Raw genomic sequence first — 20,548 nt, 5'->3', positions numbered from 1 at the left:
TGTATTTAAATGATAGTTACATTTTTATTGCAGTCTTAATGGTAGATATAATGTAGAACACTGTCTGTAAATACATGAAAGCTTATTCTGAGCACTGATAACTTCCTACTGGATAGTGCCAACTTTTTGTGCTGTTTGTATTTTATGTAATTGCATTCATCACTGATGTAGGGAGAAAGTCTGACAACAGTCCTGTAAAGCTATCATCTGTCCATCTTGGGATGTACAAGTGCTTTTCTTTATAGTTATCTCCCTTAACCACAGTGGGTTGGGCTGCTTTTTGAACTTCAGAAACTTATATGGCGGTCAAGAAAAATTTATGTAATTCTGTCTACTGATAACCATCTATCAGCGCTACAAGGACATAATAGAAAACATTTGTGGAGGCTGATTCTTATCTATTAAAAGAGCTGAGCTAGTAATGCAAAAAGGTACCCATCTGTATCTTTACCTGGATATCGATGCAAGTCCAAGTCTTCTCATGTCCATTTAAGCAGAAAAACGATCAAGCATGCAATACTGCCAATGACCCTGAAGATGACTGATGATGATGAAACATTATAAGATTTCCATGAGGAAGGATTAAATCAAGACTATAATGGTGGCCATGGGAATGGCAAGTTAGATTTTCAAAGAAGACTGCTGTCTTTTTGTTTATCTTATGAGAAGTGTAAGAGACAGTGATTATAACTGAAGCATATCATTGTGTTCCAGAGTCAGCAGAAGACAATGCCTGAAGGAAAATGGCATTGGGAGTTGAAAGGACCACCAGCAATGAATTTTTTCCATCCTTTTCCTTAACTCATACAGAATCCTAGACATTGCAAATCTATAGGATAACAGGTCCCTGTCTCTTGTTCCTCCCAGGTGTGTAGTTGGTAGGTCATCTTTTAAGGGCCATGAGTGGCTTTGTGTAGCTAAAACTACTGTATCCTAATTTTGATTACTCTGTTCTTCTACATACTGCAGAGTCCATGTTAGAGAAGTGGTCTGGGATACAGAAAATGTCTCACTAAGGGTGATTTTAACATAGTACGGATGTCTTGCTTGGTACATAACCCCTTTATAGACTTTACTTCCTACTACTGAAGCAAGCAGTCAGAAAGATTAAATAAGTAGCTTAACTAATAATTGATTGGAGAGCATGTCATCCTACAGGCAAGGCGTTATCGTTATATCTCCTACTTATGCTCCCGTGATCGACTAATGAATTATATGTCACACTCTCCTCTCCTCTCTGAAGTCTTGTGCACAGAAATACATTAATAGTGCTAGTGCTTGTCAGACAATACGTCAGACTAGCAAATGTCATCCCTAACACTTCACCTGTCACTTAGTACTTTTTCTACTTCTGTAGAAAGTTCTATATAAGAAATCTGTTTACACAAAAACTTTGTTTCATCATATTTCAATAGTGTCCAATCCTTATGCTTGGTGCACTTATTTATGTTTGAACCAGTGCTTTACCATTTAATTATATTATATCTCCCCTTCTCTTCCCCCCTTCTTTTGTAGTACTCCATTACCTCTGACCATTGTTCCCTTGATTGTCCCCGCCCCTTATCTTGCTTTGCATTATGTATTTTCTTGCCACATCCATGAATCATTTTTCCATATTCATCCTTATCCTTCCTTTTTCTATATTTATGTCATTACACTGTTTATCTCTGTGCCAAGCATTGTATTATTTTCTTCTATCCTATGCCCCATCCATCTTCTGCTAACATATCCACCATCCCTGCTTCCTCCTTAATGCATCTCCAGCATCTGGAGTTTTCCTTCCTGTCTTCCTTCCATTGCCAGTCTTTTTGGTGTGAAGTACTGTTTGTGAATAGTCCTGTGTGTTTGGTCCCCCATTCCATGTAGCTGGTGCATCTCCTTGACTGTCCTGATTACCTGTTTCATACATCTTGATTTGTCTCTCATCCCTCTTCCCTGCCCCATCCAGCCTTCATTGCTTTTAATGTTGCCTTTTAACTCGTCTCACTCATGTCTTTGTATATTTTCCTCTCCCTGCCTTTTTCTTGTCTCTCCAATATTTTCCATGGTGCCTTTCTTTTTCTCATTCATCTTTTAATTATTAATGTTTTACTTCCCATTTTTTGATTTCTAAGCAATTCCATCCTCAGCCTCACGTCCACCATTTTTGCAGGAATTCCATATTCCATGGACACTTTTTCCAAGGTTTTGAACATTCTTTATCTACCTTCCCCCTCCCCTTTCCCTTGTTAATTCCCTTCTCTCTCTTTATCTCACCCTCAGTGGTTGCCACCTCTCTGTCTGCCTCTTCTTTATAAAGCCCCCTAGCCTCCTTCCCTTATAAGTCCATCTTCCCCGTCTCTTTCATGTCATGTTCCCCACCTTTTTGGGGCCTCTTTCTGATTTACCCTTGTATCTTTTCCATGTAGCTTGTTTGGATCTCCTTTGTGGATGTAATCCATTCCTTCCCTTTTTCTTAGTCCATCTGGCTGTAATGTATACCACAGAATATTAAGGTATGTACGGAAGTCCCCTTTATTCCTACTTTGTCTTAGGTTGTCTTTCTCCTCTCCTTGTATTCTTCTATCCATTTTATATCATTCTGCAGTTTTGTTACTCTTCCACCCATGAAGGCTTCTGGTAAGTTTCTTAGTTTGTGCATTGTTATATGCCCCACTATCATTCCTACTGCATTATCCTCCTCCCATCGCCATGATTCTAGTAATTTTTATTATTGTTTTCTCTAGGTTCCTGTGTATCGTTTTGGAGATTGTGCTGCCCACTAGGACTCCTGGGTACTTTGGGAACTCTGCCTCCTGCATGGTTCTACCTTAGTTGCCTTTCCCTTATCCTATTCTGATCATCACCATCTTCTTCTTCATGCAACATAGCCCTCAAACCTTGTAAATACCTTCAGTGCTATCTATGTTTCTTTATCTATGTTATCCAAAAGCAGCACGCAGTCATCAGAGAATACAGAAATTATGATTTTGCTAACCCATCCTACCTGGTCTGTTATGACTGCACTAGCTCATTCCTCACCTCCAGAGCTACATCCTCTCTGGTTAGTGTGACCCCAAATTGTGACATTTGGCATTCCTGTTTGGTTCCTTTTTCTACCCCCACAGATTTGTGTCTGCATCCTTTTGTTACTGTCTCCCTTTCTGTACTTGTGTACATTGCCTTTATCCATCGGATAAATATGTTCCCATGTTTCCTGATTGTAGTACTTCCCACAGGTTTTCCAATTTAACTGTATCAAATGCTTTCTGGAGATCAAACAAGACCATACCCACCTTTCTATATTCTTCTGCTTTTCTCTTCCCATACATTCTATTAGGGCCCACTGGTTCACCTCTGCTGTATTGCTTCTGACAACTTTTTTCTGTCCTGCTGGAATTATCTGTGGAAACAAGTTATCTTATCTCCTGGCCAGTACCTTTGCCAATATTTTGATGTCAGTATTTATGAGTGACTTAGGTCTATAGCTGTTTGCATTGTCCCTGCCCCCTTTCTTTTGGTATCATCTTTGCTCTGGTCATTTTTATCAAATCTGATATGTCATCTGTTGTGCTAATCCTCTCCAGTTCCTCATCTAGTGCTTTCCATATCCTCTCTCCACGTCATTGTTTGTAGAATTCTACTGGGTATCCATCTAGTTCCCCAGTCTTCTTGCCTTTCATTGCCTTTGTTGCCTTATTTATCTCTTCTGCTGTAACTTCCTTATTCAATGCCACTTTATCTGGGCTTTTTGCAATTGGTTCCTGTCCCCTTTGTTGTCAAATCTCCAGTACAATGGCTTTCCTTCCTTTTCTTTGTATATTTGCTGGAAGTACTCATGGAAGATTTCCCTGATCCTTCTGTCTTTTTTGGTTAACTCCCATTTATTTTCTTTCAGTATCCCTATATCTCTTCCTCCACTCTTTTTGTAATTTCTCACTAGGTGTTTCCCTTACTCTTCTCCCACTGTCCTCAGTAATTCTTCCAATAACATTGCTTCTCCTTGATCACTGTAATTACCCCTTCTCTAATTCTGTTTTCATTCTGGCCTCCTGAATTTGCACCTCTTCTTTGTCCTCTTTTTCTCCCCATATCGTCTTCAGAAATTCCATCAGTTGCCCATCTAGTTCATTGATCTCTCATAATAATCATGTACAACCAATGTCACCCTGTACTATCTCTGTCTGCTTTGTTATCTTTTATTGGGTTGGTCTGTACAGGTTATGTTGTCACTTCATTTTGGTGGGATGTTTGAACCCATCAGATTGCCATTTTTACCATGGATAATTTTGTTTACAGTTTTTATTTATTTATTTTTTTGTGTGTATCCCTCCTTCTCTGTGGAAAAAGTGATTCTTTACATTTACAGAGGATTTTCAAAATGTCTAAGCTTTGGATATATGTATGCATCTCCATGGTCTTCAGTGAGGAGAAAGGGTTAGCCATTTACTTATTTACTGATTTTTTATAAAGAGCATCTGAGTAAGCTTCCTCCAGCATTATGTACATTTCCTGGAAGCATATTCTCATAAATGCTAACTACCACATGGACCTACTCCTGCATTCTAACTAAAAGGGTAATTGAAACTGCCTATTGCTACCTTGTAAAATTTGTTTAGCAGATGAAGTAAACAAAGCAAAGCTATGCAAACATGAGCTCACTGTGTCCCTGGGCGGCGGATTTTCTGTCTTTTTCTTTCATATGTAAATGCTTCTGAAATGCTTCTCAGACTCATTCAGTGTCCATCAACATATAAGAGAGAGAGAGAGAGAGAGAGAGAGAGAAATTAACTGACGCATATTTATTAGTAGGAAGAGCAACATTACTTGTCGATAATCCAGCTGACCACTCTGGAATAGGGTAACACTGGCAGTTATTTACTTGTCATTCTCTACTGACAAGTTTCCCCTTCTGTATTTGGTCTAGGTCACATGACTCTTCCACTGTCTGCATGTGCGTGTGTGTGTGTGTGTGCGTGTGTGTGTTCATGTGTGTGTGTGTGTGTGTGTGTGTGTGTGTGTGTGTGTGTGTGTGTGTGTGTGTGTGTGTGTGTGTGTGTGTGTGTGTGTGTGTGTGTGTGTGTGTGTGTGTGTGTGTATTGGGGGGTAAGCTTCTGTATGTATTTGAAAACAGTTTTATTCTTAACTTCCTAGCATCATTACTACATCCCTGCTTAAAAAAAAACATTTACTGGTCCCTTAGACCACAACAGATGTTACACCCTCATCATGAGCCATTACGTGACTACAGTCAGGAAACTTTGAACCACCATCAATAAATTATATATACAAAAAAGAAGAAATTCCTTAATTTATTTACTTTATCCATAACACATCTCAGGGATAATATCAGAAGCAATACAACAAAAACTGAAGAACAGTACCAGGCCCACTAAATGAGCCAGTGAACTTGGGATGGCCTCTGAAACCAAAGATAGCTATATATCCTTTAGCTGTGGTAGAAAGCTAAACAACAATGCCCTACATTACTCTGTACTTATTCATAACAATGCCTCCTATTCTAACCCAACTGAAACTGCCAATATCCTTGCAAATTAATATAGTGCCTAAAATATCTGAACACCTTGTCTCTAAAGATCATTTACTGAAAGTGATAACCAAGACCAAAAATACTTCCTTCATGGGACATGACAATGTACCCAGTTGCTTTATTAATGCTGGTAAACACACCCTTGAAGGCACACAACTCTGTTTAATTTAAATTTAGCTACTGGTTTTGTCCCTGATGAGTGGCCCTTACTTAAGGGCAGCCTTACTACCGACCCAGGTAATTACAGATCTATCAGCCTAGCAATTGTCATCTGCTAAAAGCAATAGAATCTATTATAACTGAACTCATGAACTGTGATATCATGAATCTATTTAGACTTGACCCTCAACAGTTTGGCTTTGGGAAGGGTAGGCCCTGTCTATTTAATCTGGCAAACTTATTTGAAAGTGTTGCATATCTTGACCTGTCTAAGGCCTTCAATACTATTTCACATGCTGACTTAATACGAAAGCTAAGTTCTTTAAAACTTGATTAATATGTAGTAAGATGGATAGCAAACTGCTGAAAGACAGGACTGAGCAAAGAACTGGTATCTCTTCAGAAAGTATAAAACTAACCAGTGTTGCTCCTCAGGGCTCTGTGCTAGGACCTCTTCTTTTTGGTATTTACTTCTCATATCAAAGCTGAGCGAAGACCCTTGGCTAACAAAGTCTGCAGAAGACTCCAAACTAGGAAATGGTCTCAAATTAAATGCTAAAATGTGTGGTATCATTACTTTTGGCAGACAGCCCCTCCCATCATTGTGCTGTACAGACAACACACCACTACAAAATAGACATGTAGTCAGGGACCTAAGTACTTGGGTTGATAGCTTCCTCCCTGTTGACCATCATGTGACAATTGTTGGAAAATCCTTTTATTTAGCCCAGCTGATTGACAAAGGAATATCATCAAGGTCTAAGGAGCTAATCACTCCTTTATGTTCAGTATTGATCAGGCCAAATATCAAGTACAATGCCCTTTTGGGCTTCATTTCACTAAACATATCAAACAATTAGAAACACCCCAAAGGTTCTTAAACATAAAGATCGCAGGTCTAAAGACCCTGAGTTACCAAAAGAGGCTGGAAGCTCTATTCCTTCATTCAGTGTCTTTTAGACTTTTGAGTGGAGATCTGTGTCTCACTTACTGCACCATTCAAGACCCAATTGTCTTGGACCCCCTGTTTTTAAACAAGTCCAATATTTTCACTAATACTGTAACCATGGACATAAATCTTTACAAACAGACAGGTTTATAACCCACCACCTTTCATAGTTTCATAGATGAAAACTAGGCTAACTGCCATTAAGGTCCATTTTAAGCCTAGCTAATAACCTTTGATCAGAATCAAACCATGTACCTTGTGTCTATGAGACCATTATGCCAAACTTCTGGAATAAACTTCCTCTGCATGTCATGCAGTGTGATTCACTGCCTTCCTTTAAATATAAACTAGATGACCGGATGGGTATCCACACATTTACCCTAGGATTTACTGGTATTGCCTTCCCAGAGAAAGTAGGTGCAGCCTCAGGAAAGGTACTGGCAATGTGTGAACGGCCATGAGACTAAGTGGACTTGGAATATTCATGAAATCCATGAAACATTTTTGTCAATAATGTTTGTATATAGTTTCACACTCTAACCTCTGATTTCTTTTGTTTTTCATTTCTTAGTGTATGCTGTAGGTCAACATATTAGAAAGCAGTGTCTTAAGTGGATAGGAACATATGTCATACAAAATATATTACTATCTCATTACTAACAGTAGAATGTCTGGGCTTCTTATAATTATCCATCCTTCCTTTTTATGTTTACTTAATAGCTTGTACCAACCTAACTGTCTTACCTGGAACTCTGAGGTGCTGTTTCTGATGGATCTGTGAATAGAAAGGAGAAACTGTTAAATACATACTTTCTACTTGGACAGCTGTCAGTGAGCAAACAATATTTATGTTAGAAATGCTATCACCGACAAATCAGATTGCTTCATATTAGTATATCAACTAACTTTTAGCACACCATCAGCATATCAATTACAGCAGGTAATCTTTCAGCAACATTACATTATCTAATATTTTCTTGAACAGACTTTTCACCATCTTTTTCAATAGTGAGTTCTGGAAGAAGTAAAACACAGTAAGAGTCAAAGTTCTCAAAGACATCGATCCAGAAGAAGATGCTGTCTATTCCACAGCAGACTATACAGAACTTTATCATAATAATAGCTCATTAGTATCCACTTCATTTTAATGCCACTGAGTTTGCTGCTATAATAATATTCCATTCCCACTGGGAGTAATATCCTGACAGCTATATGGTAACCGCATTTTTTTTTTTTGCTCAGATATTTTTTATAGGTTCATAGACTCTTCTTAGGCTATTGGTCTGTGAGGCTCTTAAGACATCAAGCCTTGCATTCCCATGGTAGCTTTTAGCCGTTATATTTTGTGCACTGATTATCCGGATATGGATGAACAAAGATAATTTGGAAGAGTTACATGTTCTCCCTATGAGTGAGTGACAAAGGTGCTAAACTGGGGGTGAATTTGCAGTTACTCATCCATTCATCCAAATTACACTTGAATAGAGTAAGAGGAATTATTTGCTTTATGTGGAAAACAGTTCCACAGAAGTCAAATTCTCTCAGATACATACCCATGCTTTCAACATGTTCTATTTATGTTTCAGAAGAGTTTGAAATCTTTTGAGTGGGTGTCACCATGGTCTGTTGAGCCTTTATATGTGAGGCAGAGGCCACTCCTCAGTAGCCTGCATGATACTGGGAAGAGGGACAAGGCTTTGAGATGGTCTGCATAGATTTTGATTTAGGTCCTCGATTTTCTTAGTGAGGAAGTGCTGCCTTCATTCCAGTTTGGACAAATACATATTGAAAGGTCCATTAGACTCAATGATCAGTCTAATAAGTGTCAAGTACAGTGGAATGATTACACCTCTGAATTTGGATGCTACATCTTTACATATAAGTTGCGTGATGAAAAACAGATTTCTTAAAATGGTGGATAAATTGTGATCAAAGGACAGTTTGCTGTTGACATGGGTTCCCAGATCTCAGGATTCTCTGGGTCGTTTTTCAGGGGTGTGTTGTCAATGTGATAGTTGCGAAGGTAGTTGTGCTTACTGAGGGATTACTTTACATTTACTTTTAGTCCATGGTTTTGACACCAGCTGTTTGGAACTGGCTATTTCTGAAAATCATGGTATTTTCCGGGGAGGTTATGATGGCACCAAGTTTACAGAAGACTGCAAACCCAATCAGCCACAAAACCTTAACATTAGCTTTAACCTCAGAGAATTAGATGCCAATGAGGAGTGGCCCAAGGACTGAACCCTGGAGTACAACACTAGTGGCAGGTCTTTGGAGAAGGTAGATCTTCCTACTTTTATTTCCTGGATTCCATTTTTGTGCCATTTTGCTATCCAATGTGTCACATGGGTATTTACATTTAGCTTGGAGAGTTTATCTATGATACCTCAATGTGGGATAGTGTTCAGAGCTGGATCCAGCACTAGAATTGTAAAACAGAATACCGTTAAATTCAGCATTAGAGGATAGGACTGGAGTTGACTAATGCTACATTTGGGGACACTTGACGTCAGCTTCTTCATCCAGATGAGGCATCCAAAAATACTCTGCATATTCAACAGCATAATCAACTTTGCTAGGGGCTCTGATCTATATGTTTTCCCAACCCAATTAAGGATAAGGAAATTCCAGACACTAAAATTAGTAGCAACAGGAAGAAAAAGAAACAGATGGTCAGCTGGAAGGAAAAGAAAATAATAAGTAAACATTTTTATAAGAATAATTCAAAAGCAAATGGCTTTTTTCATCAAAAACTAAGTTTGTATTTAAACATATTATAAATGTTCTCATACATACAAAGGTAAGTCAAGTTCATACGAAGACACTGCAGGTTTTGAATAATAGCATATATTCACAGGACAGTTCTATAGTAATATTATAGGGTGTTTTAAAAGTTGTAATGAGGCAGCTGTAGGTTAATCAAGGAAGAGAGTTTTTAGTGGAGTGAGGTTATTTTGCTGGCATAAGAATTTAAGTTATAAGTTAATTGAAATGTATGTGTAAATTATATATGAGGATCTGGAAATGCTAAAGTTAATTGCTGAGACAGAGGTATTAGGGATCATACATTTTAAGGGAAATAGTTTATTTAAACATACTTTGAGCACAGTAGACATTTATTCTGTACAATTTAATGTTGCATTCCATTAGCAACCTTTCCTTCCTTTCTTCCTTTCTCCTTTCTAACACAGGGACACTGTTATGCATTTTCAAGCCTTTTTCTGTGTGCTGCTGTCATTTTATGCCTTTTTCTGTGTGCTGCTGTCATTTCAGACACGTAGTACTTCATATACTATCTGGCTCCTTGTCCTTCTGCAGAGTGCTATGCTTTTCTATTACTGGAGTGAAATACTGGTGTTGTCCAAGGTGCTGATGACTTTACTGTACCAGTATTAAAATGTGCTCATTTATTTATTGTTAGCTGATGGTCACAAAAACTCTACACCAGAAGAAGTCATCTGACAGAATGTAGTTCAAGAAGCCTATAGATCAGCCTCTTTTGAGATAAATGGTAATCATTATGAAGTTCTGCATGGATGAGTTAATGACAATGCTGTTTATGAATCCAGAATTGCATAGAAACTGAGCAATGGAGGGTATTGTTCATACCCATGATGAAACACTAGTTGGATGGCTCCTGAAATACCTCGCTGTAGGTTGTCTTCAACTATAGGGCTAGGTATATAGGTTCATTGGTTCATAGGTAGGTACTAGGCTATCTGCCCGAAGGCATTTATAAGCCTAGCCAGAGTGTGTCAGCTTTCACCCCCCCCCCATTGATTAATTAACTGAGCCTCTGTCGAGCAGAGCCAATGAAGTGATCCCAGGGGTGTATTTTCTGTTACCCATCCACTCGTCAAGGTTTCTCTTGAAGAGTGTTAGTGAGGGGCTCTGCCTAATGTAGATAGGAATTTTGTTCCAAAGCATGGGGAATCTCTGTGACAGGAATCTATCCCTCCAGCATGTTCTATTTATTGTTGTGGCGAGGTTTAGCTCACTAGAACATGTGGCTCGCAGTGACTTGGATTTCTTTAGGTGGAGCATGTCCAACAATTCTGAGTTGGACATGGCTTTGTAAGTCAGGCAGAGATCACCTCTGAGTAAGCGATATGCCACTGAGTACAACCGGAGTTTTTTCAGTCGGTCTGCATAGGACATATGTTTGAGGCCATTAATCCTCTTGGTGAGGTACTTTTGTGATCTTTCCAGCTGTTGGAAGTATCTTGTGAGGTACATCCCAAATGGGGCATTGTACTCTATGATGGGTCTGATGAGTGATGAGTAGAGGGGCACTATAACCTCTTTATTTCTAGATGCGGACCCTTTAGTCATTAGATGGGCCACACAGAAGGATTTGCTAACTACTTTGGCAATATGATTGTCAAAGGAGAGATTACTATCTACCTGGGTCCCCAGAACTCTTATTACCTCTTCTGTATTAAGGGGGCTGCCACCTATGTGGTAATTTGTGGGCGTTTTGTTTTTCCCAAATGGGATGACTATGCATTTTTTGGCATTTAGCTTGAGGCCATGACTTTGACACCAGGTGTCCATCTCAGTAAGGCCTTTTTGGAGGATGTCCGTGTCAGTGGAGCTATGGGTGGGTTTTCCCTAATTCTAGTTTATATAGTAGAATGCTAACTTAACCCCATCATCATCATCATCGACCCCCTTTTTTCATTTTCTACAAGGGGTCGAGGTGTCACATCACCTTTTGCCATCTCTATCAATTCACTATCACTCTCTAAACTTCTTCAACAGCCGTTCCTAACTGTCACAAGTCTCCTGTCACACAGTTCATTCATCTCTTAGCTGGATGCCTTTGTTTTCCTCTTGCCTTCTTCTTGTCTGTCTGAAATCATCTTCTCTAGCTTGTCTTTTGCTTTCTTGCACATGTGCCTGAACCACAGTAATCTATTCTGTTTGACCTTCTTTTCTGTTACTTGTGCTTGTGTTCTGATGTCTTCATTTCTTCATCTGTCCCACAGTGTGCATCCTACCACCTGTTTCTGACATTTCATCTCCATTATTTGTAGCTTCCCAACTGCTCTGCCTTCACTGCCCTGGTCTCTGTACCATGCAGAGATACTGGTCATACCACTGTTTTGTATACCTTGCTTTTCAGCTTATTTGGCTTCTTCTGTCACACAGTACCTCTGACACACTGTACCAGATGGCTGCAGCCCCTCTTATTCTAGCTTTGACCTCATTCAGACTTCCCTTCTCCTCAGTCACCCATCCCAGATACTTGATGCAGTTAACTTGTTCCACTATTTTCCTTTCTATCTCAGTTTCCAGCTTCTTCGAATTTCCTTCATTTGCTGGCCTTACTACTGTCTTATTTGTGCTCACTTTCATCCTGTAAGCTTTCAGTTTTGCATTCCATTCCCCTATCATTTGCTGACATTCTTGTTCAGAGTCTGCCTGTAATGCCACATTGTCTGCTTTGTTGATCTATCCTCTCCGACTTGTTTGCTAATGTAGATAATCACCAGTATGAGCAGCAGTGGGCTCAGAGCTGAACCCTGATGCACACCCACTCCTACTGGAAACCCATCTGTGAGTTTGAGCATTACACTTGGGTCACTGGGTCCTTGTACATAACCTGCACCAATTCTTCTGATGTTTCTCGGTCTTAAAACCATTGCAGGACTGCTCAAATTAGCTTTCTTGGGACCTTGTCCTATGTTTTCTCCAAGTCTAGGAAGACCCTGTTGGCTCTTTCCTCTTCTCTAGCCTCTTCTCAACTATCTCTCCCACTGCAACTATCAGGTCATTTGTACTGGATCCTTATCTGAATCTGAACTGCTCATTTTCCATCTTACTTTCAATTACTCTGTGTATTTATTTATCAGTCACTCTCTCCAGAACTTTCATGCAGTGCGACAGGAGTTTCATTCCTCTGTACTGCCAACAGTTGTAAATATCCCTTTGTTCTTGAACATTGGCACTAGTATGCTTATTCTATAGTCGTTTGGAATATGCCTTTCTCTACATACTGCTACGAGTACCCTCTGATACCATTTCTCTCCTAACTTTGACCTCAACTGAGCCTGCTGCTTTCCCTGACTTCGTTTTCCTTAGTGCTGCTTTTATTTATTTTTTGGGTGGGTTCCTCTTCTTCTTTCATCATAGACTGTGTCTGGGGCAGTACAGCTTCTGTGGAGATACTCCTTTCATCTGCCTTTGATGTCCTGTGCACTAGTGATCAGGTTGTTGCTGGCATCCTTTATGAAGCTGTCTGATGACTATCATCTTTATCTTTCTGTCTGTGCCTTGAAACATGATAGAGTTTCTTTGTGTCTTGTGCCATCTGCTGAATTACCTTCCCGAAGCTGGTAGAGTGCCTCTGATGCCTTGTTCTTTGCCTTGCAACTGCTCTCTTAGCATCTTTGTTAGCCAACCAGTATTCATTCTTAGCCTGGTCCATTTTTTCTATCTCCCACTTTTTCCTGCACACCTTCTTTCTTTTAATGACTTCCTGGGCATCTGCATTCCACCACAAGCTTTCCTTATACACATTATTTCTATACCTGGCTTTGCCATATACCTGTTCTGTAGTCATCACACATGCTGTTTTGAGGCAGTGCTGTTCTTTTTAAACACCACTTATTTTCTCGTCTTCTTCTGGAGATGTTACAGCCCTGAATATTTCTTTGAAGTATTCTGCTTTCTCTTCAGTCTACTTCCGGGTTGACTTTAATCCATAACAGGATCACCAGCTTAAGAGTGTTGTAGGTCTTAATACATTGCATTTGACAAGTTACAGGTTGGGAGCCAGGGGTAGAAGACTATTAGTGCATAAATTATGGCTCCCTAGTGAAATGTTGACACTCAAAATGCAGACTCCTGGCAAGCTGAAAAAAAAGACCAAAAACACAGGAAGTTGCTCTTCTCCTTCAAACTTCGTTTTGCACTGGGGCAAGCCCACTTGCACCTCCCCAACTCATATATACCAACTCTGAGATCGCAATATCTCAGAGAAAGGGGAATAGTCTGAGAAATGGCATTTCTGACTTTTTATATGTAAGTTTGTCTAGGTGAAGTGAGTACATGGTTAAGATATTAATTAGAAGCAGTTTTATTTTTACAGTTTTTATTGTGTCAGTAGTAGTTAAGATGGTACATCATGATTGATACAGTAATTAATCATTGTTCTATTTGATCTTAAATGCAATATAAAAAATGATTTTTAAAACAGTGCAAGCAGTGGATTTCTGAACAATAGAACTGCGGCTGAAAAAATGTCCAAAATGGAGAGTGTCCAGGTGGGTTACATGTGAATTCAAAGTTGTCTATTTAATTAAGAAGTGTTTGCATGAGGCAACCACCTGTCATACTGGGAAATTTGAGAATGTGGGTGAAAGCCTCATGCATTGTCGCTTTGTGCCAGAAAGGTATATGTGGCTGGTTTGTTTCAGATAAATTTTGTTCACAGAAAGAAATGTCATGGCTGCATCTTCTTTAGCATAGATGGCAATGAGTCCAAAGCGAACTAATCATCTCATGCAATATTATCCAGAGAGGTTTTTAAAGAGCAACAGCCCCTTCATGTGTCTCATCATCCTAAGAAGTCATTCTTTAAAAAAAAAAAAAAAAAAAAAAAAAAAAGAATCTTACCATTGATCTGTAAATATATGTTTCATAGATAAGCAGAACAGGTTGTCTTTAGTGGATTTGGTATGTATGTTGCTTAGATCGCTATCCCTTGTCCCTGTCCCATTTGGGAATATTTCTGTTGAGTCACACTGGATCGATCAGTGACCATTTATATTACCCATCTAGTTATAAACCATTAATATGTTCTAAAAACTGATCAGTCTACTGCTGACAAAACTATGATCCTTGTTAATAATGGTAAGCATTTGCTTAACTGGCTTTAGGTCAACCAATTAATAAAGAAGTATGCAAATTCAACACTGTAGGAAGAAAAACTCTTTCTTGGAGCTTCCATGTACGACAAAATAGCAAGTCATGATGATTATTGTTTATGGTATCAATATTTGCTGTGTCTTTAAAGAGGAAATAAAAAAGTTTAACCAACAAAGACTGTGCCAGCAAACTGAAGGGACTCTGATTCTTATTCTTCTGATAACAAATCCTACAGAGTAAATGTTCTGGTGAATCCAGTTGTTCCAAAGGAAAATGTTTGTGTGATAATAAAAAACCCAGGAGCTGACTAGAAGAATCAGGAGTATCTTGGACTTGAACCAGAGACTAGTGTTGGAGGTTAAGAGTACAAGAGTATGAGGAAGAATAGTAAAAATGTGAAATTAGCAAATAAATGGGTGAGTTGTAAAGCCTCATTCCCATTAGATGCAGTTTAGATATGAGAACTGTGGTTCTTCAAAAAGATGAGACCGAAACAGACTGGCTCCGATATTCAGAAACCACATTAGCTATCAAAATATATCAAAAAGGGGATACTGGCTAAAGATCAAGAGTGAAGCTGCTGGGACTCATATTAATGTACTCTTGGACTCCCAGCAAATATAGATTGTTTGTTCACAAAGTAGAAAAGTAGATGGTTGGAAAGAGCAGATTTCCAACACTGAAGATGGAATGATTAGTGATGAAAATAGCTCGAGTAAAATGCAGATGCAATTAAAGACTGGTCATCAGCAGTGTCTGTTGTTCAAGAGGCAACCTCATCCCTGAAGCCAGGAAGATTAGAAGGTATGGGTTCCTCCAACATGAGCTTAAATTCATGTTCCCATATCAGCACTAAAAGCAGAATATGCTGTACTTCTGAGGTACCATGCAACATTAAGCCACAGTCCCATCCAGTGAGTTGGTGGTAGCCCAAACAGATGTAAGAGATCAAACAATACTTATCAAAAACAGTAGTAAAATTTCACTCTGTCCTAGAGAAATATTCTCCATCTGTATAAATACCATCTCAGATCGCTCCAGAAAAATAGTCATATGGCTAGTTGAACTAACAACATCAACAACCCCCTTTTTCACATTTTTCTATATGGGACCATGGAGTATGTCAACCATCAGAATCTTTCTTGAGTCAATGCCACTCTCTCACCTTCTTCAACAGTCATGCCTGTCACAGGTCTTCTCTCATGCAATCCATCCATCTCTTTGCTGGAAATCCTCATTACCTCTTATCTTCTTCCTGTGTCTCCCAAATCTTCTTCAATAAATTCTCTTCTGGTTTCCTGTACTTGTGCCCAGTCTCTTTCACTTTCTCTGCTATTGGAATTGCTTTGATTTCTGCTCTGATGTCATAAATTCTCCATCCGTTCCACATTGTGCATCCTACCACTCATCTCATATAATGCATCACCATCACTTCTAGCTCTTTCAACTGCTCTGCCTTCAGTGCCCATTTTCTGTATCATACAAAAGTACTGTTTGCACAGCTGTTTTGTACACTTTACATTTCAGCTTCTTTGGCATTCTTCTGTCACACTTTACCCCTGACACTCTGTTCCAGTTGGTTGCAGCATCTCTGATTCTACCTTTGACCTCCTTTTTCTGCCTCCTGCATACTTGCTGGTGGCTCCTTTCACTTGCCAGTCACTAGACCACCAGGAAACTGCTACTCATGAATTCCCAGTATCTTAAAAAATGACGGCAAACTTGTTGTGTCTTTCGGCTTTTCCCGGTTAGGGGTCGCCACAGCGGAACTCCGGTCCGCTAATGATTGGCAGTAGATTTTTACGTACTGGCTTGCCAGGCCTAACGCACAACCTTCAATGAAGGAATGCCCATTCACGCATGTCACCACACAGAAGACGCTCTAACTGAGAATCAAACGGGCAACGTCTAACTGTGAGGTGACAACGCTACCGTGGCACCACCACCGCAGTCCTCTAATGAACAAAAATCTTCTCCTTACCCTGAAAAGGATGAGAGGTTAGGCAAAAAAATACAATATAGAGAAAAAAGACCCGTAAGCAGTCCGTGCACACTCAAAATGCAACTACTTGGGGAGGTGGGAATAAAAGCAGTACTTCAATTGCCGATTGGTCCTTTAACTTGCCAGTCACTAGACCACCAGGCAACTGCTAACCAGGGATTCCTAACATTTTGAAAAAGATGATGGAGAACTCTTAAAGAAAAAAATCTAGCACAAATTGTCTTCTTCTTATACTGAAAAAGAACAGAACATTAGGCAACAAAATAAAATATGTATTTATTTATTTTATTTTTACATTTGTTAACTGGGTTAGTCTGTCTGGGTTCTTAGAAGCCCTTTTTCAGCAGAGACCCGAGGAGAAACATTTTAAGTAAACAAATAGTAAGCACAAAGATAAACACACAAAACCTGTACGCAGGCCATGTACACAACTCCAGTTACCTGCTACAAAAACTTGCCGTCCAGAAGACCATAGAGGAGCCCAGCCCAGTTTGCCAATTGCCAGAAAACACTGCCTCATTAAGTAACTTGCTTAAGGTCAGACAGTGGGCAAAGGGAATCAAACCCTGGCCTATAGGAAGCAGCTTGTTAACAGAGCATAGCCTCAGTCCTTTGCACTGATTGACTAAAATAAAATACAAACACACACACACCAAAAACAGTGGTGCTGCAGCATCAGATAGTTTCACCCTCCTCCAGAAACTAATTTAGGCACTCTTTCCTTTTCCCTCAACCCATCTGCCATATCAGTCGCTAATTAAACCCAATAAGTGATGATGCCGATGGATTCTCTTTCTTCTTGCTGTCATCTGTATTACTGTGTATACCTCAGATCTCTGTTTGCATTCAAGTGAATGGATAAATACATAAACCATGGCCCAGGACTTTACTTCAGCTTGCTGCTGTCAGAACCATGCATTGCCACCCACCCATTACAACTCACCAACACAAATTGAAGTGACCACAATTACAGCCACTTGTATGACTATATATACCACAGTTCTCTGTGTATTATCGAATGAATGAATAAATACATAAATAGTAGCCTAGGAATATATTTTAGTTTACTACTGTCAGAAGCATACACTGTAACCCATTGCAACACCCCCCCCCATATGCACATACATATACACACACTCACACACATACTTAATGGCCTCTAGACTGGCTAGCTCACATAGTGCTGTAAAAAAGTACATTGGGGTGTGGGTTTTTGTGTCCCTCCCAAGAGTGTAAATTTGCATATTCCCTTCCATAAATTTACACTCAGACAAAATCTGACTACCATAATTTTGGACCCACTCCTGTGATTTTGTTGGTACCGCCTATGATTTTAGGAGTTCACAGACTAAGAGCTATGGACTTCATCAGGTAAAAAATCTAGCTAAGCTAATAGAAAAATTAGCTAAGAATACTTTTCGGACTGGACTGTTATCAGGTTGTGCAGCTATTAATTATTTTGAAGTTATTAATTATAATATTTTAGAAGGCTGATAAGCTGCTACATTTTTAAGTATTGATTTACTATAACAAATGTTGCCTTTCAGATTTTGACCATAAAGACACATGCCAACACACACACACACACATGCGCGTGCACGCGTGCACACACACACACACACACACACACACACACACACACGCACGCGCGCACGCACACATAAAATCAAATATCCTAGAGCAATTATTTTTCATTACCAACAAAATTTTCCTCTGCCACTTTTAAATGGAATGACTTAACATCACTAGAAACCACTAAACACTTCAAATACTTAAGTCTGCTTGAATCAAAAGCTCATCTTCCATGTAGAAGTAACTAAGGCCAAAATCAGTACATTGTATTTCTGGGTAAAGACAATCTATCACTTCCCTGAAAGAAGGATGGCAATTGGTAAAGTACTATTCCTCGCCGAGGTGGAATACAATCTACCATTTATGTCTTCTGCCTCAAAAATGAACCTCCCATCTCTAAAACTTTCAGGTAACAACAGATGTAGGTTCATTACCTGGTACTTGTAAAAGCTAAATTGCTTCCAATACCACATAGAGCATAATGTTCACTTATCTTTAATCTAGTAAAGCTGGAGTCCTTCCACCTCTTCATTAGTCCTCTTAGCCAAATAACCTGATCTTATAAACACATCCATCATCTATACCATTCCTTCATGCTCCTAGAACTAGATTTCACTGTGCAGACCCTAGTTTTTCTGTAATCTTGCCACAAACCTGGGAATCCATCTCATTAACAGACCTAAACCAAACTACCTCATGGCTTAAATTTAGGGACAACCTTAAAAACATTTATTATTCAAAGATGCCTTCTGTAATGAGTTGTTTAATTAAACTAGATTCCTAGGTATGGTGTTAACAGTTGCAAACTCCTGCCACACTACCCTAAGTAATCTTGAAAGCTCAGAAATGACACATTCACCTTAAAAACACTAATCCCCAATTCTCATCATAAAATTTCTTTCCAGGTATCTCTCCTCATTATGGGGGTGGGGGTGGATTAAAAACATTTTTTCTGTCTTTTATTTTTCAAAAGCACAAAGACTGTTAACAGTTATCAGCCTTTTGTAGTTCTTTTATTCTTTCATCTCTCAGACACATATAGAAATGCCTCTGTGCAGCCTTAATATACTAGGCACTGTAGTTGCAGTTAATCGACTAACACATTACCTTAAGCACTTTAATTACAATGACTCATTCCATTGGCGTATTCCTTGTCTGAGTTTGAAAATGATCTAGTTTGATCAGGGTAAGATTCAGTTAAACAATTGGTGCAGAGGATTAAGGAGTTGTTAATGAGCTGTTTCCAGGAGTCCACGGTTTAATTCCTTCAGCCCCCATTGCCTAATTGTATGACTCTGAACTACTTATTTTTAACCAGACAGCACTCCTGGGTTGAGTCTGAAAAAAGACCATGGAGATTAGTGTTCTACTCCTGCTAACAAATACAAATAAAAAATAAAATAAACTGAAATTAATAAATAGTAATAGAAAGAAAAAAAAAAGTAAATAACTACACCAGAAAATTTTAAGAAACAACAAAAAAGTTACTAGCAAATGTACCTGTCTTAGTAGTCTTGGTAAATTTGTAATGACTAACCCACTTTAGATTACTATACCTTCCATACTGTAACTTACTACCTAATGATCAAAATCAAAAGCATTTTTTTCTTTTTGTATTTGTTATGATAAGTGGTCTAAAGGTGCTAAAACTCTTGTGCATATAAAGGTACTGAGATGTGTACACAGCTGTATGCATGTCACAGTACCTTTTTATTATTCAGACAGCACCCTTACATAGTGCTGCATGGTCTTCCAACACAAAGACATGCAGTGCTGCAAAAGGCTGGCCTTGTGGCCATGCTAAATGCCAATGAGGCATTCTAGGAGAAGAGGAATATGCTAATTAGCCATGTGCACTCTCCCGGTCACCATCTTCAGGAAGGCTTTTACATGGCCAATCAATTTAAGAAACATAGATCAGCAAGGCCGTCCCCACCATGTTACAGTAGCAAACATGGCAAAAAGGCCTTGTTAAACTCCCAAACATGAACATAGTGAAGTGGAACCACTAGACACCAACATCAAAATGAAGATTGGGTAGTGGTGGAGACCCTCTGGACATCAGTGATCAATGTTCAAGGTGCTGTACCAGCACCAACATTGCTATGTGGATGGGGTATGTGAAGTGATACACTATACCACCAAGATACATCAGTAAAAAGCTGTACTTGCACTAATGTTAGTATGGGAATCAAGGGGTGGGGTGGAGGACCAATAGACATCAAAGATAAACTGAAACACTGCAATGGCATATACTTCATAAGGTTGATGGGGGTGGGGAAAACCACTAGACCACTAGTGATGACTGCTGAAAGTGTTGTCATGGCACTAATATTGTAATTGAGTTTGGGATGGGGGGATGAACTAGATCACCAGGGTCTAATACATACTTGTCATAATGGCAGTAAAGTACCATGTGAGGTGGAGGAACCCACAGAGTAGAGGGACAGGTGCAAGGATT

At 39.2% G+C, this 20,548-nt stretch overlaps 1 protein-coding gene across 2 annotated transcripts in view; it reads right to left on the bottom strand.

The window, feature by feature from the left end:
- The window catches only part of SIGLEC15 (sialic acid binding Ig like lectin 15), a 333,010-nt gene that overhangs the window by 632 nt on the left and 311,830 nt on the right, over nt 1-20,548 (bottom strand). For both annotated transcript variants that reach the window (XM_044078161.1, XM_044078170.1), the window contains one exon: nt 7,383-7,413. In XM_044078161.1, coding sequence (XP_043934096.1) covers nt 7,383-7,413 — 31 coding nt within the window. The remainder of the gene's footprint in view (nt 1-7,382; nt 7,414-20,548) is intronic.

This window comes from Protopterus annectens, chromosome 1.part1 (genome assembly GCF_019279795.1).
Source record: "Protopterus annectens isolate FY-2018-M chromosome 1.part1, PAN1.0, whole genome shotgun sequence".
Classification (NCBI taxonomy): Eukaryota; Metazoa; Chordata; order Ceratodontiformes; family Protopteridae; genus Protopterus; species Protopterus annectens.
The sequence above is the reverse complement of the archived record's forward strand: the minus strand, read 5'-3'. Positions and strand labels throughout refer to the sequence as shown.